The 27,293-nt window shown below is 35.7% G+C and overlaps 1 protein-coding gene across 1 annotated transcript in view; it reads left to right on the top strand.

Moving 5' to 3' along the window:
* LOC150102612 (regulator of G protein signaling 7-like) overlaps positions 1-27,293 on the top strand; it is a 463,836-nt gene that overhangs the window by 384,490 nt on the left and 52,053 nt on the right. The window contains exon 12 of the mRNA XM_090398711.1: positions 18,691-18,802. Coding sequence (XP_090254837.1) covers positions 18,691-18,802 — 112 coding nt within the window. The remainder of the gene's footprint in view (positions 1-18,690; positions 18,803-27,293) is intronic.

Below are 27,293 nucleotides of genomic sequence, written 5' to 3'. Positions count from 1 at the left end.
TTTTAAAAGTTTGTTAATATCGGGTTCAACTTTCGTTAAAAACAGTCGTAAATCGCCACGCTCAGTTATATGCAATCGGTTCCTTTTCTTAGATAGTAAATTCACTACAGCACTAAACTCAGCCAAATAAGAAGATGGAAATGCAATTAAAAATTTCTGCACTATTTTCCATAATCCAGGGTACAGTGGCGGTATTGATTTTTGAAGCCAGAACTCTTGGTATCCAGTTTTGAATTTTATTTTTAGTTCTTCATTTGTTGTGAGTTCTATGAGTTCCACTTCTAAATTTGATGATATCCTGCTGTGCTTACATGTGAGAAAGGATCTAGAACCCAATTTGGTATATTCATGTTTAGAATATCCTTGAATCACTCATTGAAATCAGCATGGAGAACCTCCAAGTGTTGGCAGTATGCAAGTAAATCTTCCTTTTTGAGAGACACTGCTGATAAATTTGAAAAGTGGCTATATTCTCCTCGGCCCATATTCTACTTGAACAGAAGAGGTTTCCCTACAAAAGCGGTTTGTAGGGAAACTTCTTCAAGTTTCCCTACAAAAACAGAAGAAGTTTCCCTACAGTAACGTTTTTTGTTTTAATTAAATTCAATTCATCACCTTGTAGTTGTAGATTGACTTCATTAAATATTTTATAGAGGTCTGTCAAATAAGCGATGTCATTTTTGGATGTAATCAGGTTGTGGAAAAAAATTTTATTGGGATTATATTGATCAAGTGTATATAATAAACAACTAAGTTATACCAACTAGTTTCACCAACTAAGTCTGTTGGCATCTTCAGGGTACATAACTGATGTAAGGCACTAAAAAGTAAAAAACTGTTACAAACTAAAATCAACCGATTCCAATTATATTAAACAAAGAACAGAGCGTGTACAATACATTTTAGTTTGTAACAGTTTTTTACTTTTTAGTGCCTTACATCAGTTATGTACCCTGAAGATGCCAACAGACTTAGTTGGTGAAACTAGTTGGTATAACTTAGTTGTTTATTATATACACTTGATCAATATAATCCCAATAAAAGTTTTTCCAGAGCTTTTTGGTCAAGAAAATTAAACGTTTTTTAACATGTAATCAGGTTGGCCCGCAATCCATCATCTCTGTTTTCTAGGAACTCTAGTACTGAATCAAACAAATTATAAAATCGATTTAGACAAATACCTTTTGAAAGCCAGCGAACTTCTGTGTGAAGCAGCAAACAATTGAAATCTTCATCATTTTCACTACAAAGTTGGCTAAACGATCTGTCACTCAATGAATTGCTTCTAATCTTGTTGACTACTCTAATAATGTAATGGAGCAACATGCGCAGGCATTCACTTAAATTTTTTGCAACCAAATGTTGACGATGAAGAACATAATGTATAGCGAGTACATTTGGTACTGCTTGTTTCAAATGCGCTATGAAACCCTTGTGGCGCCCTGTCATTGCTGGAGCACCATCAGTAGCAGCAGACAAAATATTACGAATAGGAATGTCTTTCTCTTGAAAAAACTTATTCATGATATTAAACATAGATTTTCCCTTTGTATCTGCTTCCAAGTTTTTAGCAAATAATAATTCTTGACAAACTTTTTCTTCTTTTATGAATCGTATGTATGATAAGAGTAGTGGTTCATTATTTGGGAGAGTTGATTCATCGAACTGAATGGAAAATTGGCATGTCTTCAAATAATCGCACAATGATTTTTCAACGTCTTCAGCCATTTCATCGATTCTTCTTTGCACTGAATTATTGCTCAAAGGAATTTTCCTGATGATATCTGACACTGGCTTATGAAGCACAGTGCTTATTACTTCTTTTACTGCTGGCAAGATTAATTCCTCACCAATTGTGTGTGGTTTTCCTGCTTTTGCGATTAATAATGAAATATTATAAGAAGCTTGTAATCCATCATTATCTTGTTTAGTGGATGACGTAAAAAGTTTTGATATAATTAGACGTTTAAAATATTTTTCTTCTAGTACTTGAAAATAGGAGAAATCTTTATCCATTTTGTCAGCATGCATTTTAGTCAATGCTCTTGTAGCCTAGAAGGCTTCATTGCTTCATTTGAAAACACTTTTTGGCAAATCAAGCACATAGGTAATAATTGGTTCGTAGGAGACTGAATAAAACCATATTTCAAATACTCAATACTGTACTGTCGACATTTCTTCTTATATTCAGACATAATGAAGTAATAAAATTTGCAAAAATATTCACAAAATAAATGATTTAATTTACACTTTGTATGACTCCACTTATCTATCAACTGATGATTGTTGGCAAAGCACACAAAAAATAATGAAACTTATTCCTAAACCACTGGTATTTATAGATTTGAAATCTTGCCCGAATCGACTTTCATGCATTGACTTGTTTGCGATACTATTGTACTCGTGCTTTGAACAAGTCACTGCACGCACCCATATTCCTGTCAAAACATGCTGAATTGAGTGAATTACCTACGTAATAGTTGACCGACATACTACTAGTTAAGACTCTCGTCTGCTGTGTGGACAGACTAAAGACTGTGTGGCATGATCAATTTTTACAATAGCAAAAAATGAATAAATTTTTTAAGTATATAAAAAATAGAAGTTAAAATATCCTGTATGACATGTTCAATTTTTTATTTTGCACACAAGCGCATTTTGTTCGTCCAACCATGACATTGTCCGAATAATTATAAATAATAATTAATAAAATAATTACACAAGATATAAACAACAAACCTACAAAACATAACCACAGAAAACAGTGTAATAAGTTTCAAATAATATTTGCTTTGTTTTTTCCCCTCTAATTAGCAATATAAGTTAGTACTAACTAGGCTAACTAAAATTTACGATTTTATTTCTTTCTTGCCATTATTATTTTTACTCTTAATATTAAATTATATAAAATCGGGTTTATTTTTGTACAAATCAATTAGAAAAGTGGTTTTATATATTTTATATATATTTTGAAATGAAATATAACAAATATATTTGCTACTGTAAACATAACCTATTATACACACATATATACATGCTCTATTTTCTCATTGACATAGAAAATTGACATCTATTTCTGTCTGACATGGTAAATTTTCAAATGATTAAATAATTGAAATAGAAAATTGATAAAAAAATTGATCATGTAAGATGGGCATAAGATGAATTAAAATGCAATATTTAAATTTTAAATGATTATCTAATCGTACAATCATGAAAATAATTAATTTTTAAATATATATTAATAATTTCTTCTATAAAGAGCCACCGATCCCTAGACCGCCTGAATGCCCCCAAATGCTTCTGATCCCACTATAGCCCCCTAGAAGGCTTCAGCGCCCACTGGGGGGGGGGGGGGGTTACTGCCCACTTTGGGAACCTATGATCTAGTGGAATGGTAATAAAAAAAGCAACATAATAGTCAAGCTTAAATCACTGAAATAAATTCAAATTTCTTTTGTACAGTCATAAATATTCATCTTATTTTTTATTATTTTATTTTATTATTTAAATATATCAAGGGTAGTGTTGGCATTAACTCTATCACTCCCTCCAATCTGTGTCTCCTCTTGCTATAACAAACTATGGGGAAACCTACTGTTCCCATCAAAGTCTCATGGGTAAAAATGCTATGCTGAAAGAAATTCGCTATAGCAAACTGTCCACTTGAACAACTGTTCTTGTGGTCTCAACAAATTTACTATTGTGAAAATCAAATAGCTGTATATATGAATTAGTTATTAATGACCTAATGCACATGCACTTACTTATTTACTTAATCCTCTTCACTCCACCTGCAAGTACAGGTCTTCCACCACCAATTTTCATGGGACATTTTCCACTGTTTCTTGCTTCTGCTTTTATTTGGTTCCAGTTTTTACTAATATTTGTTATTTCTTTCAGTATTGTTCTTTTCCATGTTTCTCTTGGCCTTCCTCGTCTTCTTTTCCCTGTGGATTCCAATCTAGAGCCTGTTTTACTATTATTTTATCTTCTTTCCTCAACACATGCCCCAACCATCTCCATTTCCTTTCACATATGGGTTTCTGGTTTGCTCTCTACCATAGTTCTTCGTTTGATATTTGTTTTGGCCAGTATATTCCCAGTATCATTCTTAGACACTTGTTTAGGAAGACCTGGACATTGTTAACTATCTTTTTGTTTAACATCCACATTTCTGATCCATACATGAGAATATAACTCAAATGTCTTTACATTTGAGTTATATTCTCATTTTAGTTTTTATAGACAAATTCTTGTTTTTCCAAATATTTCTAAGTTGGTTGAAAGTTGAATAAGCCAGCTGTTTCCTTCTATTTATATCTTCAGTAGTTCCTCCTTTTATTGATACTATTGAACCAAGGTATATAAATTGTTCTAATTCTTTAAGAGGTATTTCTTCTATTGTTATTTGTTTATTTTGCTTTGCATTTATTTTCATCAACATTGCTTTATTTTTATTTATCCAAGACCAACTTTTTTGGCTGTTTCTACAAGCGTTGTTGTTTTTTGTTCTATATGTTGGTGCTTCTGTGAAAGCAAGCAGATATCATCTGCAAAATCTAGATCGTGGAGTTGGTTTTGAAGTAACCATTGTAATCCTGTATTTTTATTAGATACTTTTCTCATCACCCAGTCTATGACAATTAAAAACATAGTAGGGGGAAGAGTATACAACCTTGTCTTACTCCTGTCTTTGTTTTAAATGGTTCTGAGAGGGTATTTCCATGTATTACTTTGATTTCAAAATCTTCATATGTTTTTTTAATTATTTTTTCTGGAAGTCCATAATTTCTAAGTAATTTCCATAGGGAAGATCTGTTTATACTGTCAAAAGCTTGTTCAAAATTGATAAAATTTAAATATAAGCTTGTCTGTGATAATTCGTAAAGTAGCAATGTGGTCGGTGCATGATCTATTGGCTCTAAATCCTGCGTGTTCTGGTCTTAGTTGTTTTTCTATTTCTATTTTACTTATAACACTCAGTAATGTTATACCTCTCCAATTTTTGCATTCAAATATTCACATGCACACATTGTTATTATCTCTTGAAGTTTCATATGAAGTACACATTACAATAATAGTCATCAGTAATATTATTATTATTATCATCATCATCCAGGCGACCATGGAGTCAAAAGAATCATCGTGGGAGGTCATTTTTAGGAAACACAAAGTTTATCATACCACATCTTTTCAAGGAGTGGTATGATAAACCACCGTTCCCGCTCCAACCACTCTCTCAGGCAATGCATTCCAAGGTTCAACCACCCTCGATGCAAAGAAACCATTCCTCACCCTCTTGTGCACAGCCTGCTTTCATAACTTCCAGGGATGGACCCTTGTCATCGCTCCTTCCCGCTGTTCCACCTAGTGAAAGAACTCTCCAATGTCTACCCTATAACTGCCTCTCAACAGTTTAAAAGTCTCGATCATATCACCTCTCCTTCTATCCACCAAACTCTGCAGTCCACATTCCCTCAGTCGATCCTCATAACTCATATTGTACAGTCCTGAAACCATCTTTGTTATCCACTTCTGTACCCTTTCCTCAGTCAGTTTATCTCCTTCAAATCCTGGGGACCAAATCTGAGAACAACAGTCTAAGTGTGGTCTGATCAGGGTTTTATACAATGGAATGATAACTCCTTTATCTCTGCAGGCCAGCATCCTTCTCAGTATTGCAGCAATCCTCTGAGTAACCCTCACCACCTTTGCAATATGCTCTCTGAATTTCAGTTTTCTATCAATCATCACCCCCAGATCTCTCAATGATATCCATAATATTTCCCTTACTATTAAATACCAATTAACTGACCTATCTGATGTTCAAAACATGCAATAAACTATCAGCAATACTAGCTCTTCAACAGCACATTACGAGACAGTTATTCTATAATAACCCTCTTTGTCCCAGAATAATTTAATATCTTTCTAGCATGAACATATTAAACTCTTTCTGCAAACTTGATCTTCTGGTTGGGGGAGAGAGAGAGAAAATAACTTGCACTGCGAAAATTTCTTGTCTGCATCTCAGCAGATGCACCCTGTATTGCAATTGGCTCTTTGAGCATAACCAAATTAGCTTGGGTGGTGGTGGGGGATTGTTTCAGAATATATTAGAAACCAATAATTTAAGAATTATGCTACATTTGGTTAGTATATTTGAACTGCTAAAAGATATAAAGATGTGACCCGACATTAATGAGTCATGTAATGAGAATGGCAAATATAAGGATGAGACAGAACAGGTGTGAATAGAAATCTTTTCATTACTGGCAAATTAATTATTAATAGTTTGCCTTTGTGATATTGTGTGTGGGTGTCCTAAGTGCTGGGGTGGAGTAAATTATATGTGACCCTATAAAATCTAGACATTCATGCTGGCATAATTTAAAAAAAACTTATAAGAGGAAAGAGCTCTTTGTGAAATATAAATAACCAACCAATAATAAACAGCAGCTGTATACATTGGTTAGTTTAGTAAACAACTATAGGTAGGGGATTATCCAATTAACTAACTAATCATGTTGATCAGGCGAGTCATCCTGGCATGGCAGGAATATATGTGGGTATGATCACTATACACTGCTTTTTATTTAGTATTACTGTATTTACTGGAATATAATTCACACTTTTTTCCCCAAAATGAAAGTTAAAAAATTGTGGTGTGAGATATGTGCAGAGATTTTCAGGAAAAAACTAAATGTTTATAATTAAATCCTCAGTATTCATTATAATTTATAATTGCTCACATTATTTATGAAATGAATGTATTTAAATCTTAATTATCAACATTATTTACGTGATCGGCCCGCTCACCTTCATCATGCGATATATTTGAATCTTTTGTGACAATGCTTCCTTCTGTAATTATATTATAGAAGTCAATGCTCTCACTCCCACATTTCCTCTACTGGTTGCCTCCATCTCTATGCACATGATTGGTGTGATATTAACAAAAGATTTCACAACTCAATGACAAAGGCAAGCCAATGATTTTATTATTACAGGTATCTCTATGGAGTCAGTAGACTCATTGCGGGAGACCCAAATATAGCAAAACAATATCTGTCATATCTCTTCTTGAATTCATTTACAGACGAAAAACTAAGTTAGGCAATGAATTCCAGTCATTCACCACCCTCCAGGCAAAAAACCTTGTTCTCACACCCTTTGTTGATTGTTGAGTTGGAATGCTGATTCTCTTCAACCAAATTCCAAAATATCCAAAACTCTCATAACATTCACTATCTATTTCTTACATTTTTTTTTGTGTGTGAACTATATGAGAAACGTTTAATTTTTTTTTTTTTTTCACAAAGTAAAATCAGGGGTACGAGATATTTCATTCTGAAAACTATTCACACTGCTGTCCACAACATTTCTGAATGAATTTATAAACTTCAATTAAATCTCCCCCTCCTCTTATTAGTTAAGCTCAACAATCCAGCAACATATTCAAGTGGACTTCCTCTGTATACTTTCAATCCTTTAAGCATCCATTAGAAATCCTGGTGATCAAAGCTGAATCATCTGAGACTAGCTTGACAAGAGAGTTTTAAAGGAGTATCATGGTTTCTTTCAATTAGACTAAAGCTGGAACTTTACTAGTTGTCTAACCAAGATATGTCCTGAATTTAAATTCCCTATTTAACATAATACCAAAATTCTTATATTCAGCAGATCCTTCCCATTCAATTTATATCCATCTAATCTTACTTCAATGCCAAATTGGTTTAATTTACAATTCTCCAAATTGAATTTTATCTCCCTGTTTTCATTCTGAAAAGACTTGGTCATCTGGGCACTACCTAATTTTACATCAACAAAGTTAGAAATTTATTAATGCATTGATAAATATGGTGAATAATAAAGGTCCTAAAATTGAATGCTGAAGGACTTATTTGCTAGAAATCTCTCCATTAAAGACTTATTTATTGTTCACACTTGTTAACCAATTATTATTATTATTATTGGCCTCCATGGAATCAGAAGACTCATCGCAGGCGGTCCTTCATAAGAAACACAAAAAGTCTATCAAGACTCATCGTCGGAGGTCCCCCTAGGAAACACATTGTATAACTGAATAATAAAAAATGTGGTGTAATCACTGAAATATGTCTTTTGAACACAAAGTCTATCATACCACTCCTTAAACACATTGACCATTCTTGCTCTCGCCACTCTATCAGGCAATGCATTCCATGGTTCAACCACCCTACATGCAAAGAAACGACTCCTCACCCTCTTGCTCACAGTTTCCTTTCGTAACTTCCAGGGATGGCCTCTTGTCACTCCTTCCTGCTATTCAACCAAGCAAAAGAACTCTCCAGTGTCAACCCTGTAACCACCTTTCAACAGTTTAAAAGTCTCAATCATATCACCTCTCCTTCTATCCACCAAACTCTGCAGTCCACATTCCCTCAGCCGATTCCCATAACTAACATGGTACAGTCCTAACGCCATCTTTATTATCCGCCTTTGTACCCTTTCCACAGTTAATTTATCCCCTTCAAATCCTGGGGACCAAATCTGAGAACAATAGTCTAAGTGTGGTCTGATCAGAAAATTCATAAATAATTGTTTCCATTATACAATGGAAACAATTATTTATGAATTTAATAAAATAACCATCAGTACCCAAATGACATCTTTAAACAGGTTCATATGAAATCTAATCTAAACTTATCACACTTTTCAACCATTGCTGAAATCCATTTTCCTTGTATTCATTTTCCTCTTCATAAAAAGTTAAGATTTGTAAGGTTCAAGTGACCCTTAACATAAGCATGCTTCCTGCTTCTCTGTGAATGCATCAAGAACATGCTGGATATGGTTTTTTTATTATTATTATTACATAACACCTCTAGGGAGTCCAAAGACTCAAAGGAGGGCTCCTACTTTACAACTCGTAGTCTCCATCAACTTCAACTAATTTCATCATCTACACCAATGTCAGCTACCGCCAACCACCACCACTAGTATTTTCACAGACAATCACAAACATCCATGCACACGGCAGAATTCAAACCGACAGCCTTTTGACTGGAGAGTGGATACACTAACCACTCAGCCAACCAGGCTGGCCTTTTTATTATTTTTTCCAGAACAAGTGTTAGGGTTTAGGGTAACAAAGTACCAGAACTTGTCTGCTGTACTCTCTCTGACAGACTTTGCTTCACTGATTCACTTGAGCACACAATCAGTGAAGGCTTGAGACTGGCTGCTTACTTGTCATATTAATAGCTAAAGGAGTTCTGCCTACTTCCTTTGGGGAATAAAAGGTGTTAGAGGAGGATTTGTGATTAATTGCTGTGCAACTAACTTGCTTGTAGTTCTACATTTTATACATTGAACCGCTCTTATGAATTAGTATTACCTGTGCAAATTTTTGGTTAGAACAATTCTTAATTGTAGTGATGCATTGAAAATAATCACTAGGAGTTTAATTATCCCAACAAACATAATTTATTTCCTACCAAGTGCACTATATCATTTCTACTTCCAGTTTTGTTGGTTGCTAGACACTTCAAAATATGTAATTTCCTTATCCTCTAAGATATACTACTATATTTGACTTCTCAATTTGCATCATCTTATCTTCAGTCTGCTTTCTTTTATGTAAACATTCATGAAGTAATAATTAAATTACTCTGCTACTCAGTATTATGGATAAGAATTACATACTACTTGCAGCCAAGTAGTTTTGTTCATACTAAAACTAGTGGGCTTGTCAGGATTTAAAATAAGGACAAAAAATTATATTTAAACAGATAACAATATTGTACAAACACTGAAAAATCATTACAAAAGAAAATAAGAAAATAAATTCATTCACCCTAAAGATGAATGAAATGACTTGTAATGTGTTGGTCATTAGGCATAGACTGGAGGCAAAATTGAAATCTGAGATGTTGAAGGATTCAATGAGATATTTCCTGATGTCATCCAATATAAGACCTTGATTTCTGTTCAGAGATCTGTGTGAACAATAATTCTAAATAGATTCTTTTAGCAGTCTAGAATAAAAATTTTCTTTTAAATACAGCATAGAGGAAATATTCCAGTTTATTATATGGTTGGTCAGATCTTTCTTTTATGTTTAACATCTCCAACATGTTATTTCATCCTCACTTCAAATCCCTGGTTTGTCTGTAGACCTTCTCAGGTCTCCTAAGCACAACACCTCCTTTTACAAATACCCAGGAGTATATAGAATACAATGCTCATGTGATCTGGCCTACACAGGGCAGACAAGCCAGGGATTTGAAGTGATAAAGAAAAAAAAAACATGTTGGAGATGAGCATTAAAAAAAAAAAAAATAAGGTCTGTCTAACCATACAGTAAAGTGGTATATTTCCACTATATACTGGATGGTATTTCACCACGAGTTTTAAAAGAATGTGCTAGGGACCTGGCTTTTCAATGAAAGTCTGGCTGTGGGAAAGGTGCCCATGGAATGGAAGGAAGGTAAAATAGTGCCATTGCGTGAGGGTGGTAGCAGACACTGGAAGTGTCTAATTATAGGCCAGTTTGCCTGTCATCAGTAGTTTTTAAGATCTTGGAGAAAGTAGTGAGGGACCGTATATAGCATTGTGCAGATGAGGGTGGTGTTATCCATGAGAGTCACCATGGATTTGTGAAGGGGCGCTCTTGTTTTAGCAATATGCTAGCCTTTTATAATAAAGTTACAAGAGCATTAGATGAGGGAAAGGCATATACTGCCATTTTCTTAGACTTAGCGAAAGCATTTGACAGGGTGCCACATGATAAGCTGATATTTAAGTTGCAGCACATGGGTCTGGATGTCAGATTGGTCAACTGGATTCAGGATTGGCTGTATGATAGGTATCAGAGAGTTGTGTATGGTGGAACAGTTTCAAGGAGGCAAAGGGTTACAAGTGGGGGTTCCACAGGGCTCAGTACTGAGACCTATAGTGTTTAACCTTTATATCAATGACATTGTCAGTGGATTGCAAGGGGATATTAGTTGTTTGTGGATGATGCGAAGCTGGAAAGGATTATTAGTAATAGTGCAGATGCTCATTGATCCTCATTCAGCGATTGTGCCTCATTCATCCCTGCTACTGAATTACTGTGGAACAGTCTTCCCCCTGATGTATTTCCAAAGGAATACAATATACAGGCTTTCAAATCAAATATAAACAAGTTTCTCCTTTTGCAACCCATCACCCATACACAATACTAATGTCCTATAGGTTGACCAGCCAACCTCCTGTATAATGTCCCAACATAAGAAAAAATAAAATAAAAAAATAAATAAAAAAAAGTGATAGCCCTGCAAGAGGATTTGAATAAGCTAGATAGATGGGTAAATGAATGGGGGTCTCAGTTTAATGCAGCAAAATGTAACGTCTTGAGGTTTGTGAAACATCGATGGGACACTGCCATACTCTATGGGAGGAAGTAGGGGGAGACAAGAGATCTGGGGTTGATGATTGATAGGAACTTGAAATTTAGGGGACATATTGCAAAGGTGGTGAAGGTAACACAGAGGATTGCTGCAATAATGAGAAGTACACTGACCTGCAGAGATGAAAGGGTTATCAATCCGTTGTATAAGTCTCTGATCAGACCACACTTGGACTATTGTTCTCAGATTTGGTCCCCAGGATTTGAAGGGGATAAATTAACTGTGGAAATGGTACAAAGGCGGATAACAAAGATGGTTTTAGGACTGTACCATGTTAGTTATGAGAATCGGCTGAGGGAATATGGACTGCAGAGTTTAGTGGATAGAAGAAGGAGAGGTGATATGATTGAGACTTTTAAACTGTTGAGAGGTGGTTACAGGGTTGACACTGGGGAGTTCTTTCGCTTGGTTGAACAGCGGGAAGGAGTGATGACAAGAGGCCATCCTTTGAAGTTACAAAAGGAAACTGTTTACAAGAGGGTGAGGAGTGGTTTCTTTGCATGGAGGGTGGTTGAACCATGGAATGCATTGCCTGATGGAGTGGTGAGAGTGAGAACGGTCAATGAGTTTAAGGAGTGGTATGGTCCCCCCTTGAGAAACACTAACTTTGTGTTTCTCAAGGGGGACCCTCCTCTCAATGAGTCTTGATAGACTTTGTGTTTCTTAGGAAGGACCTCCCACGATGAGTCTTTTGACTCCATGGAGGTCTGAATAATAATTATAATAATAATATTTAGAAGAAAACATTTATTCTAGACTTGTACTAGAATCTATTACAATTATCCATTTGCATTGAATTTTTAACAGAATTTAAGGAGGTCTTAATTAAATGACATCTGGAAATCGTTCAAATTCTTCAACATCTTGGATTTCAATTTTGTCAACAATCACCTCTAGTCTTTGTCTGATGACAGCTAATGCAGCGTATGTAACTTCACCTTTGTCTTTGGCATGAATGAATTTATTTTCTTTTGTAACGATTTTTCAGTATTTGGGCAATTTTGTTATCTGTTTTTACATATTTTTTGTGCTTATTTTAAACTCTGACAAAGCCACTAGTTTTAGTTTGAGCAAAACTAGTTCACCGTTAGGGTTTAAATAAATGACTCATGATGAAAAATGTTTTAAAAAATTATAACTTTGTTCTACCTGACTTGCTAATTTTACTATCTCTAAAAACTCTGGAATTTTTCTTAATATTTCTAGCTAATAGTATCTTGAATTCAGCTTTATAATCTTTAATAATTTAGTTATGAAATGTAATAATCATTTTTATATTCATCCATTTATATTTATAAATGTAAATGGTTAAATATTTAGATTTAACCCAACTCATATCTCAATCACATCACCTCTACTATTCCTTTTCACAAGGCTTTGCAAATTGCTTTCCCTCAATCTGTCTTCATAACCCACATTTCAAAGAACAGTTACCACTTTTGTAAATATTCTCTGGACCCTTCCTAACATATCTTCATTACCAAGAAAAACTAGGTGACCAAATTTATGCACAATAATCCACGTGGTACCTGATCAAGGCATTATGCAATGGAAGGATAACCTCTTTATTTCTGCATATTAAGGTCCTCAGCATCATTGCCATGTATTGTGACCCCAGAACTTTATTGTCCTTGTCCATCACCACTCCCAGATCTTTAATCTTCTCTACCTCCTTCAAGGTTTCCCCCACCAAGTGTATACTTTGCATCTCATCATTGCTTACCAAATTTAGAACCTACTTTGCAACACTGAACTGAGTTCCACTTAATTGCCTACTCATACAGTCTCTTCAAGTCCTCTAAGACCATAACAGCTGGTTGACTCCTCATTCTTCACCTAGTTTTGCATTATCTGCAACTATTTGCACATCTCCAGTTAAATCTGTTCCAATATCATTAATATATACAAGCTGAACAACAGTGGCCCCTAAACTGATCCCTGCTGCACACCACTATTGACGTCATCTTTTGGTATATTGTAGCCCATATACAGCTTGCTTATACCATCTGACAGCCAGTCACCTATCCAACTCACTAGTCTGTTATTCACTGCCATCCGTTTCAATTTAGTTACCAGCTTGTTGTGTGGGAATCTATCAAACACGTTTGCAAAATCTAAGTATACTGTTGCATATGCATCTGTCCTGTCCAATGCATCATCATCTTGTTATAGTGCATAAGCAAATTTGTAAAACATGATTTCCATTTAATAAACCCATGCTGACAATCCCAAAAAAATACTGCTGTTGTCAACCCATTTCTCTATCTTACCTCTCATTGATATCTTCAGTACCTTAACTACAACTCCAGATGGGCCTATAATTTGTAGCCACATTCTTATTACCGCCTTTGTACAGTGAAACTATTTTACTTTCTTTCCCACTTCCTTGGGACCTGTGCTGTTATAAGACTTATTAAACAGGTATATAAAAACTACTGCCAATTCCCTGAAACATCCCATAAGAACATGCAGTGATATGTCATAAAATCCTTTTGACTTATTGACATCAAGCTTACTTAATTCCTCATATATCTCCTGTTTATTCACAATTAAGCTATTCTCTCCTATTTCTTCTACACTTGAACTTCTCATGAGTTCACACTGATGGGGATGAAATGCCTATGAATTGTTTGCTGAATGCCTCAACTATGCAGCAGTTACTAATCTGCCCTCTTCATCCGCATCAGCTTACCATAATCATTCTTCCTTGTACTTGCCACATATTGGAAAAACTGGGATTTTTTTTGGCCTGATTTGCTCATTTCTGCCCATTCTGCACTTTTACTTTCCTTTCCAACTGAGTCCCCTTCTTTGCCAGCTCTTTATACTCCTCATGCAATTGATCGTTGCCATTATTCATTTTGTTCTGTTCCACAGTACCAGATTTTGTGCTCAATCCCTACATTCATCCATGTCTATTGTATTTAGCCTTTTGACCTTTGGAACACATTCATACACTGATGTTGTTAAATATCTCTTGGTCAATTCCTAAGCAGCATTTATCTTCTTCCTGCTTAACTCCTCATTCCATGCTATAGTTTCAACATGTTTCCTGATCTTCTCATAACCACCAGCCTTATAGTTCCACATATATCCTTTCCTTACAGCAGTCTTCATATGGCTGGCTATCCTCCAAGTGATCACCTCCTCATGGTCACACTCACAAAATGGGGGAAATGTGATACTCCATTCACAATCATATTTTCCAATGAAATGATTAGTTCTAAGACTCTCAATCCTCATGTGCCCTTCCTTATATACTGAGATACACACATATCCCTTACATACTAAGGAATATGCACACATATACACTTATATACCCTTCTTGTCCTTTCTGTTCTCACAAAAAACATCATACTCTTCGATTTCTATCCCTGTCTGGTATCATCTTTATCCAACCAAGTTTCACTTATTCCAACAATTTTTCATCATCCTCCACATTCTATGGCCTATAGTAATATCCAACTAAATACCTGTTCCAGCCAGTCTTCACCTCAAACCATAGTGACTTGAAACTCCATTATTTCCCTCTTGCATCTCCACTTAATTCCCATGCTTTCATTAGCAGCACCTCCCTTTTTTCTATTCTCACAAAAAACATTCTACCTTTCCGTTTCTATCCTTGTCTGGTATTTTACTTTTTAGAGAAACTTGTGACATTATGATTATGAATTATACACTCGTTTACACAAGAATATTTTAATATTTGCCAAATATTTCAGTCTGAAAATAACAGGCTATCTTCAGTGGCTACATAGGAACAGTTTTTAACAAGGTGGAATACCAACAATTGATCATTCAAAAGTGGAATGAGCTGCCGAGCTGCACGATGTTACATTGCTAAGCATTAAAGAGAGGAAAAATTTTATCAGAGTGATGATTAAATTATAGGTATTAATTCACAATTTAATATAATAATCTTAGTTTATAAATAACATTAGACTAATGTAGGAATTAAAAGTCTCAATTAAAAAAATAATAATGTGTTATCCTGATTAAACTTTCCCATATTTTTGATAAGGATATACAGTCATTTCAATTCAAGTTAGGGCATTGAAGTAAGGCCTCAGCACTCTTTGAATAGGCGTTCAAATTTATAGCGACATCTGTGTAGAAGGCTAGTCTTGGACCAGAGGATGTTGTGGCTTATCTCTATTCCGTGCTGAGCCAATCCAGACTTATTGGATTGGTTGTGCTGAATGTATAATTGATGTACTTGAATTCTTTTTTCTATAGAGCGTCCTATTTGTCCAAAGTAGGACAGATTGCAGTTACAAGGAACTTGATACACACCAGGCTGAGACATAGTTGAGCATTTATCTTTAGAAGAGGGGAAATAGGTGGATATTTTGGCAAATATTAAAATATTCTTGTGTAAACATGTGTATAATTCATAATCCTTGTCTAGTATCATCTTTATATGACCAAGTTCCACTTATCCAACAACTTTTGGGCAAATAAACTCGATCAGGGAAACCTTTTCAACTTCCTTATTTCTGATGCTCCTGACACTTGTAAATAAATACAGTATTTTGGTCTGTAATTTCCCCACCAGACCTTTTTCACCTGTCAACTATCCTTTATAATCCACAAACTTTCGATATGTCCTCGTAGGGAGCATTCCGTATATCTGTCACAGTCTTGGTCACTTGCTTCTGACTCATTTCCGCTTCGTCATCCTCAAAAAAATCTAAGTAACCAGATGTGCACAGAGGCCACATGTTGGTCTTATTAAGGCCCTCTAAAGATGGATAATAATCTCCCTATCCCTGTTCAGTGTTTTTCAACATCTGAGTAATATGATGTATGCTATTTTGAACCATGTTTGCAATATGCCCTCCAATCTAACTTACTATCTCCAATTACCATCAATCCTATCAATATAGTACTCAGCTTATGATCAAAATTAAGTCCACAAGATGGTGTCTGTTGTCTGTTACCATCTTGATGACCATTATCCTTGGTCCATACTGCCAGTCTACATGATTTTTTTTTTTTTTTTTTTTTTTTTTTTTTTTTTTTTTTTTTTGCAGGATCTGTACATCATTTTCATTGGCCATTGCTCTTCCTTGCTTCACATTCAACAGGAACTGAATGTTCCCCCTAGTTTTCTGTATCCCTGGTGTACAAATAAAAACAGCATTAGCCCAAGTCAGAACTCCTGCTGTATACTACTAGTCACCTACCTTCTCTCAGATTTACTTCTGATATACTTACTCTTTGATCAAAAACATGACTGTTCATCCAACCACCTCTGAATTTGATTTTATACTTACTTCTCAGGATAAACATTAGAAATCAGCTTAAAGATATCCTTAAATGTTTCCCATTTGCTATTAATAGATCCTCCGTAGCTCAGTTGGTTTCAACAAAAGCCCTTTGGTTGAAAAGATGTTTTGAATACCAACTATAATGTGAGGAATTTTTATTAGAGCATTTCAAAAGGTAACTTAGCCAGTCTCATATGGACGTGGGAGGAATTTTCTCCTGGAAACCTGGGTATTTCATCCCTCAAAACAGCAGACTGACCCTATGAACTGCAGACATAAAATATTTGCCCTTAGTGGATACAACAGAGGAATGGCAATCCGTTGCATTAATTACCTATAACTCCTAATCAGTTTACTCACCCCATCTTGGACAGGCAAGAATTGGATGGATGGATGGATTAATATTCATTCCATGAAATTTCAACTCCTAGTTCATGCATTCTAATTCTCACGCTACATTCTTAAATGAATGTTCTTAAAATTTCCAGTCTTGCTTTTTTGTCACAACAACCCCTTAATTTTAATTCCCATTCCAGGGTTAAGTGGTCACTATCACACATTGACTCTAAGTAATCAAACTGCTAAGTTCTTAGTTGATCTGATGTTAATATTAAATCTGGGACTACTATCTCTTATGGGGTTACATACATGCTGTTCCCAAAAAAATCTCTCTCAAATTGACTCAAAAAATATCACGACCTTTTCTATTTACTGCTATTTCATTTACCTAGTTATATTACAGATATTAAAATCACCAATTTTTAATACCTTACCTTTCTAACTCACTGAATAACTGGCCCATAACAGCATCATTAGATTCTCCAATTTTAATTTAAAATTCAATGTTTATCATGCACCACACTTGTTTTCAAATTCATCCCAGTTACATATATTTTAATGAGATGTCAATTGCAAAATTTATATCCTCTTTTAATGGTAATAATACTCCCCCCCCCCTCTGTTGACATAATTCCTCTGATTTAATTCTTCATCAACAACCTCCCCATTAAGCCAAGTTTCTGTAACTTTATTATATGCAACTTAGTATGTTGAGCTGCTAATTTTAGACCATAGGAACTAATTCTTTCAAACTTCACACATTATATTATTGTAAAACAATGTTTAACCCTCTCAAAGCATATCTTGAAGACATACTTTTCATTGTCCCCCATATCATAGCCAGCCTTTGATACTTGCTCCCCCCCCCCCCCGCCAAGTCAGTTTCAGCAATTAGACTTTGATTTCTCTTGGAGATTTTCTAAGTATGTCATAACAGTTATAGCCAGCTTACTTAGTAGGGTAATTTATTAGATAGATGTATGCCTTAAATTAAATTTGTCAAGAAATTATATTCTTGTTTAATTCTTCACCAAAGTGTAAGCAAACAAAAGTTTGAGTGTGAAGTACCCTCACTACAAAACTACTTGTGTAGAGGCTGATGACTGCACATCAATTGCTTTAGTATCCCATAATGCAAACAATATATCCTTTCAGACATGTATAAGCTGTGCATTATGAGAAAGGAATACCAAGACTGGTTTCAATCATTATTGAAGTCTAGTGTCCCTTCCCATATCGTATAACATTATGCATGTCTGAAAGGATATGTGTTTTGCATTATGGGATACTAAGGAAATTGATGTGAAGTCATCAGTTTCTATATACAAGTAGCCTAGTCATGAAGATACTTCATGAGCAAACTCATTTGCTTACACTCGGATAAAGGATTGAACAAGAATATAATTTCTTGGCAAGTTTAATTTCATTTGAAACCAAGTGAAAAATTTTTTTACAAGATGCATGCCTTCTTTACAAATCCAGCTCCTACTGCAGATAAAACAATCCCATAATCCCATTGCTCAGATCATATGCTATTCACTAGGTATGAAATTAAATTTATCTCAGGAAAAGCCTCCTCCAATTTCTTAAATAATCCTAGTTTTAAGACTACTACTACCACCAAAGTTTCTCTCCACTTTCAGTGAATATCTGGCTCCTGATGCCAACTGTCCCATTAATATTGATTCCAAGAGTTATGAAGTAACAAAAAAAAACATGGAGAACCCTGATCGATGGACTTTTGAAGAAGCTGCTGTAAGTATAATACCTAGAATTAACACAATAATCAGTTAAATCAGTAATGTATTTTTCATATAAAGATTAAAATAAAAAAAGCTGTTAGTAGTGGTTTCTCTTATTGCATATAAGAGAAACCAATTTTCCTGATTATTTGATGAGGGTTTTTTTTTTTTCCTTTTTTTTTCATCCTGATTAACTATTTTTTCATGCTATGGCCATACTTTTTATGCACTATAATAATGAAATTTTAATTAATAGCTTTAATGGAATATGTGCGTTAGACATATTAAAATAAGTTTCATGACTTACACATGTACCTAATTATATAAAATTTATTCAAAAACTTTAGTATATTCCATCCAACATCATATGGACATCATCAGGAAGATAGGCCATTAACTACATTCAAAAGATGAATCAAATAATGAGTCATAAATCATGCATATGTTAGCTCATATCTCAGTTGCAACTGAAGTATATGATATTACATTATTAGAGTTCAAAGGAACAATTGCAGAAAGTTGTGTATGTATGTATATATATATATATATATATATATATATTAATTAAAATATAAAAAAAATTTAAAAATGATGAACAATTAATGGTGAAACAATGAGAAATCATCTGAACCTGAACTGAGCAGACTGTATGCCAATAGCCAAGTTTGGGGAAGTGATCACTATTAACTGTTCATAAGTTTTTTATTTCTATTTTTTGTTATTTTTATAAAAAATTAATAATTTTTTAATCTTACAATTGTTCCTCTGAATTCTAATAATTCTCGTCGTATGGCAATCTACATGCAGTAATAAAGGTACGTAAGTCAAAATAAATATATAGAAAGTAAGTGACAAACAATTAGAATAAAAAAAAAGACACTTATACTTTCAACAAACAAAACACTTATAAGTTAATATCAAGTTGTCTGATCCAGTCTATAACAGGCGCTGTCGCCTCCAGGAAGTTATTTCTTTGGCATGTGTATGCACGAAGACTGCACTCAGTAGAGATGTGGTGGATTGATTGATTGATTTGGGTGCCGCAGTCACATTCCGGTGAGGAAATTTTTCCCCACTTGTAGAGAGAGTGCACATCTTCCATGTCTGGTGTGAATCCTGTTCAGCGTTGTCCAAGTCTTTTGGATCAGTTCCATACCCAGGATGTTGAGAATACCTATCAAACCAAGTTTGGAGTTGAGCATTGGTATTTATGCTCCACGTTCGATTCCATTGTTCTCAGGTGTTTAGCTTCACAGAGAGGGGGGGGGGGCTTTCTTGATTTCAGTCTGTTGAGCTGTAAATCTAGATGTCATTGTGTATAGGCAATTCAGTGTTTCTGAGTATTTTATCATATTCACGCAGTAGAGCATCACGTCTTCGTAGGTTTGGTGGTATTATGTTACTCAGCATTGGGAGCCAGTAGATTGGAATTGTTTTATTGGTTCCAGTGATAAGTCACATTGTGGTGTTAAGCTGGCGGTCAGTTAGTTTGGTATGGCAGCTGTTGAGCCAAACAGGAGAGCAGTACTCTGCCACCGAAAAAACCATTCTGAGTGCGGATATTCTTAATGTGGTTGCTGCTGATCCCCAAGAAGTGCCACATAATTTCTGGATGATGTTGTTTCTGCTTCTAATTTTTCCAGCTGTGTTTCTTATATGATAAGGTGTGATCAAGTGCAACTCCTAGGTATTTAAAGATATTTGTTATCGTGTAGAACTGAGTTTCCAAATCAGATGTTCAGCTTGTCATGTGCCAGTTTATTGCTGAGATGGAATGTTGACACTTCAGTTTTACTTTGGCTTGGTTGCAGTCTCCATTTTTTAAAGTAGTTATGCATAGCAGCAAGGTCATTTGTGAGAGTTTCCTCCATCCATCTTAGTTCTCTATTTCTGGTGGCTAACGCTATGTCATCCGCATAGCAGAATTTTCTAGATGCTGTATCTGGCAGGTCAGCTATGTATAGGTTAAATAAGAGAGGGGCCAGTACTGAGCCTTGTGGTAGGCCGTTGTTGAGTTTCTTTTGATTACTGATATTTTCTCCAAGGATAACACAGAAATATCTGTTGCTGAGCATATTATTAATAAGCTGTATTGTTCTTCGGCATGGTAATACTTTCATTAGTTTATACAGCATGCCCTCTCTCCAGACGGTGTCCTATGCAGCAGTTAAATCAAGGTAAACTACAGAAGTTTTAAGATTTTGTTGAAAGCCCGCTTCAATGTATAATGTCAGTGCCAGAACCTGGTCACAACAGCTGCGATTGGGCCTAAAACCTGCCTGTTCTATCGGAACGTGTTCATGGATGGTGTTGCTTATGCGGTTGTACAGTAGTCTTTCCAGTAATTTATATGTTCAGCTTAGTAGTGCAATTGGACGATAGTTTTGTGGGTTGTCAGTTGATTTTCTGGGTTTGGGAAGGGCTATGATCTTAGCCCTCTTAAATTCCTTTGGCAACGCGGTGCGTTCATTATTTCTGAGAAGAAAAGGGCGAGCCATTTTTTGGTATTTTTGCCAGCATGAATAAGAAATTCCAGGTGAACTCTATCAAACCCCGGGGCCTTTCTCGTATTTGTATCAGCTAGTACGTTGTTGATTTCCTCATCGCTGAAGGGTCTTGCATATCCTGATTCATCTTGTAGTTTTGCCTTCAGGTCTCTGGCTTCTCTTTTAACTTTAATGGTATGGTTTTTATCACGTTGGCATGTCGAGATTCTAGTAATGTGGTTAGCAACTTGGTTTGGTGTGACATCTGTCTTTTTAGTAGTCATCATTGTAGTGCTTCCTAGCTTCCGTAATACAGTCCAGGCCTTCCTGCTGGAGTGCCTGAGGTCCAGTCCCTCAGCTGTTTCGATCCAGCGTTGTTGACTTGCTGCATCCAAGTCATGAAGGAGATCTTCTGCAATTTCCAGATCGCCGCTCTTCATAAAATTTCTCGTAGAGCTGTTTGCTTTGTTCGTTCCATCCAGGGATATACTCCTTTCTGTAGCCCCTAGGGGTATGTTTTTTAGCTGTAGAGATGACAGCTCCTACAAATCGATTGTAGTTATTGGGTACAGGAGGTATGAAACAAACACTTGTCAAGGTCAATGGCATATTTTTCCCAATCTGCTCTTCGAAGGTTCCATCTCCGGTGGGGAATTGATCGGACAAGAGGTATTTTTTTATGCCCACTTCAAGGAGGACCGGTCAGTGTTGGCTATGAGGGAATTCACCGAGAACTCTTCTTTGAGCAGGTAGAGGTTCATTCATGTTGTTAGAGGTGACGAAACAGAGGTCAGGATTATAGTCTCTTCTCTATGCTGCTGATCTGAAGGTGCCACGTTCTTTAGCATTAAAGACCAAGTAGATATTGGTTGGAAGTCTCAGCCCAGTCGGTGAAGGCTATGCCGCATTCATCATTCTGAGCATACTTCCATAACTCATGGTGGCTATTGAAGTCTCCCACATATATAGTTCAGTGGCTCAAAAGAGGGAGGACTTGTTGAGGCCATTGGACGTTTGGTGGCTTGTGGACATTAGCAAGTGTCAGTTCGCCCAACTTTGTCATGATCAAGCTGACATCATCATCACTTGATGCAGTAACAAGTTCAATCTGCTCAATCTTGTTGCAGGCATATGTCGCTATGCCATATGCATGGTGGTAAGTTGCTCCTACAAGCTGCTAGCCATATATTCTCCCTCTTCTGTACAAGTCTTCTTCAGTAGCAGCATGTGTATCCTGGAGGAGTACAATGTCTATATTTTGGTCAAGAAGGAATTTTGAAAGGTATTCACATTTTGATTTGCTAATTCCTTCAATGTTAAGATGACAGATTCGGATTTGGGGTCCGAGATTTCTAGTCACTTGGTTCTTCAAACCATTCACTTCTGATTGATGCATGTAGTTAGCCAGGAAATCCATGGATAGACTGGCTGCGAAGGTCGCTCTAGCTCATTTAGCATTATCCAGGGTGCGCCACGAGGGGGCGAGCTAAGATTGCACCCCTTCTAATAGTGTAATATCATATAATATATTGTATTAAGAAAAATATATTCATATATTGTTTAATACATGTTTCATCATGAAAATATAGAGAATGGGAGGATAAAAAAAAATCAACAAATAAAACCGAGTTTTTAAAGTAGAAGAATGTTGCAATGCTTTCAGTAATTTTCAAAAATAAAAAAAAATTTCAAAAAGTTTTTCAAAATTTTTGAAATTTGAAAAATGAGTTTATGAAGTTTCAAAAACTCTTATTTCATTTTTCTATTTTGTTATCTCTAAAAGAGAAAATTATTCATTATTCAAGGGGGGAGGGACTCTGCTCTTCCCCATCATGTCTTGTCTTATCTGGTAAAGCTCCATCTTCCTATGATCATCCTCTTAATATTTATTTCATACATTCTTCAACAATTATTCCAACAGATAATCTATCAGGTCAGGTTGATCAAAACCATTTCTTTCTCTCTTCTCATATTCTTTCATTGTGAAGATTATTCTAATTCAGGTTTCCTTTATAATTATCTTTCTAATTATTACTGTTATTCAGGTACCTTCCTAGAGCATGAAGCCTTATTGCAGAAGATCTACATAAACCGTGATCTGCACGTGAACTTCAATTCATATTGATTAAACTACATTAGCAGTTACTAGCTTCCTATAGTCCTGTTATTTTAAAATTTCTGTTTGTTGTCTGAGAGGTACTGTATTATCATCCAATTAAATTTCTTTTCGTACAGTATTCACTATGTGGGCTATTCTTGGTTGAAAAATTGTGGGTTGTAGATGTCCCATCCAAATCCCTGGGACTTTGTAAATTTAGGGTGTCATTTTTGTTGAGATATTGTTAACTGATAACTATTTCATGGACTTCCCTGAATTTATGTTCATACCATGTTTAAGTCTGATGTAATGACTGAGTGGTTTTCCAGAGGTCAGACTATGGTCACTTGACCTAAGCAGTTATTTTCAGCCTACTATAGTATGTATGTATATATAAATGTATGTGTGTATTCCTGAAGACGACCTCAATATAAAGGTCAAAAATGTTGAATTTTATTTTAATATAATTAAAGTAAGTTCTCCAACTTGGTAGTGTGTCTCTATAATTACTCGTATTGATTGTTAATCACCATGGAAAACCCTGGAAAGAAAAAATCTTTATCCCTCTTGTCTGTGTGTTTTTCGACATCCAAGTGATCGTTTGTGCTATTTTGCTCACTTCTGCAATATGTCTGCTAAACTTAAATTACCTGTCCACCATCTCCTCCAAAGCCATAGTTTCATAAATTTCTTGCAGTACAGCCCATCATCAATAATACATAGTTTGTAATCTTTTCTTATCCAGAATGCAAGTCTTGCACTTCACTACATGAATTACAAACATTATTCTTTGTCCATTTTGTTAATCTATGAAATCATCCCCACAGAACTCTACATCATCATCATTAAATTAAACTTCCCAAGAAATTATATTCTTGTTTAATCCTTTATCTAAGTAGAAGCAAATAAAGTTTGCAAGTGAAGTGTCTTCACAACTAGGCTACTTGTATATAGAGGCTGATGAGTTCACATTCAATCTTAGTACCCCCATAATGCCAAGCATACATCCTTTCAGATGTTCATTAATGATAAGGTTCACCACCTAGACCAATTGTAACCTTTATTGAGGTACTGTTAAAGTGAAGGGTACCTCTCACAATCTCTGAATGATCTCTAAGATTACGTAATCTCACTGAGTGACTTGAAAGGAACACAGAACTACTAAGCTCATCACTCCTGATCTCAATTAATCCAGGACAGGAAACTAAGAGGTGGCTCCATCAGTGACAAGCCAGAACCAGGAGGGATACAAAGGCTAACTGTTAACTGTTCTAGTAAGATGGATTGATTAGACCTGTGGCCCTTTATCGAATATGCAACAAAATTTCTGGATTGAGGAATATTACAGAACACTTGGCTTGCCATTATAGGCTACTGACTACCAGTCCAGTGAATTTTTTTCCTCTCATAAGAAAAAAGAAAAAAAATACCACTTGTTTGTTATGGTTTTTCTGATGTTAGACCTGAGATATTTGTTTTAATTTACTGCTAGGTGGTGGACAGTAATGGGCTAGGAATATTAACGAGCCCTTGATTTGCCCATTTTTGGCTTCTGACAGTGGGTTTTTATAAAAATTACCTGTTCGGTATGGTTTTGGGATGTTTGTGTTTTGCAGGTTCATGCTCACTGTAATCTACCACTTCGTGGGTTAGGGTGGAGATAGCAGCATTTGCAAAGGATTTTCCAGCCTTTTTTTTTTTTTTTTTTTTTTTTTGGCATAGGAAAGGTTTGGTCTCAGAAATATTGGCTTCTCAAGTGAAGCTGTAGATTTCTTACAAACCATGGGGCATTAAATGCTGTTCATTCACATTTGTTATGGACTGTCTGTAGTTTGCTAATGTTGGAATCTGCTGTGCGACTCCACGCGGGTAAACCATATATCAGCAGTCTAAGTTTTGTGCTTAGTTGACTAGAACGATTCAGTAACAGATATAGCTGCCCTGATTGTCCTATTTGCTTCTGAGCAGACATGATTAATATGAGTTGTAAAGTCTTTTATCTAGTTTTGTCACAAAGTATCACTTGTGAATAGCAATGCAGTGCTCTTGTCTACATTAACATCAATTCACCATTTTTTGAACCATTGTTCTAGTACTGAGACTGTGTTCTGCAGTTTTTTAGTTGCCAATCTAGGTTGCAAGGAGCAGACCATATACGTGGGGTGTCAGCCACATAGATAGCAGGGAGCCCTGGGGATGCCTTCAGTGCTGCTGTGTTTAGACATTTAATTTCCTGTAGCTTCACTTGGAGTTTGCAATCACTGAGGTTTGGCAAGTTTGAAAAGAAGGCGATTATATCATATTCTATCGAATGCGTTGGCAATATCCAGGAAGACTGTCTCTGTGTGTGCTGCTTCCAGTTGAACCCAACATTGATGTTTTCTGTGACTCTGCAAACTTATTGTTCTGTGGAGTGGTTCTCCTGGAATTTAAATTGCTCATCAGAGATGAGATTTAATTATTTAATAACTTTATGCAGTCTTATTAGTATTGTCCTGTCAGCTGTTTTCCCTAGACAGGAAAGCAGGCTGATTGGGCAATAGTTTTGGGAATATGCTGCTTTTCCTGGTTTGGGGATTAAGATTATATCTGGTACTTTCCATCATACAGGGAAGAAGTGATATCTTAATATTGCATTAATAATAGCAACAATGTGCATTGTGGTAGACAATTCATGATTTTGTTAGAAATTCCATTTGGATCTTGTGCTTTCCTATTCTTAAGTTTGGCATTTTTTTATTTTTTTTATTATTATTATTATTTTGCGACACTTCCAAGAAGTTCAATTACTCATTGAGGGAGGGTACAACTCTACAAATCTCCATCTCCACCACTTAATTCACCAACTACAACTAGCATCATCATTTTATTTTTTCATAATCTACACCAACATCTACTGACCACCACCACCATTAGTATTTTTTGTCCGTAAATTGTGGCCGTGCTGAAGGCCGATTTGTTTATATACGTGATTAAAAACTCTAGTTTCTGGGAGGAAAAACCTTGCTACCTCCTTATGAGATCAGCTAACTCACCTTCAACTGAAAAAAACCCATATAAAAGATTCCTCCCATCACAACTAGAATCAAACTTAGGCTTTTTCCAATCGAATGGCACAACGTACCATGGTTCTTCCACCTGCGCTATGGAGGCGCTTAAATGTGATGATTTCACATACCTCAGCAGGTGATGTCATTTGGATGAGGTTTAAGTACTGTGTGCATTTTAGCATACTTTACTGGTGAAGGCTAGATCTGCATGGATGTAGTTTGGGCTACACTGCTTCTCTAGAATGTTGGCAAAGGCTTTAACTTTGTCTATGTCATGGCAAATCAGACCAGGTGTACCATGGATTGGTGGATTGGAAGTTTATGGTCTGTGCATAGAACTTTCACCATTATCCATAGCATTTGGTCCTTTTTGTTTAAGGAGTGAAATTTTGTCTCCTACTATTGATTCTGATAGTTTTTAGGCATATATTGAACTTACTTTATAACTGTATTGAGTGCTCGTTGGTGTTCTGGGGTCAGCATTCTGTGGTATTGGCACCTGGCTTTGTTCTTTTCATGGGTCAGATTTTTAATCTCATCTGGAACTCAGTTGAAGTTTGTGTGTGGCAGTTATTAATGCAGTTGTTATCTGTTTTTCTAAGCTCAAAATCAAGTCGTTGATTTTTCTTTGAGGTAATGGCTGGAACTGGACCAACAAGTTTATGTAGAATGGTTGTTAGTTTTGTTGTAGTGGATTTGAGTGGCGAAGACAGAATTATGGAGTAGGTGCCCTCCCTCGATGAGTCTTTGAACTCCCTGGAGGTGTCGCAATATGTTTTTTTAATATCATATACTTTAGCTGTGACTGAGACACAAGTCAATGTATGCATGATTTATAATTCATTATTTGATTCATCTTTTGAATATAGT

The sequence above is a fragment of the Typopeltis vanoorti genome, chromosome 10 (genome assembly GCF_054136105.1).
Source record: "Typopeltis vanoorti isolate ZY-2024b chromosome 10, IOZ_Tvanoo_1.0, whole genome shotgun sequence".
Classification (NCBI taxonomy): Eukaryota; Metazoa; Arthropoda; class Arachnida; order Uropygi; family Thelyphonidae; genus Typopeltis; species Typopeltis vanoorti.
This window is presented reverse-complemented; position numbering and strand designations above follow the sequence as displayed.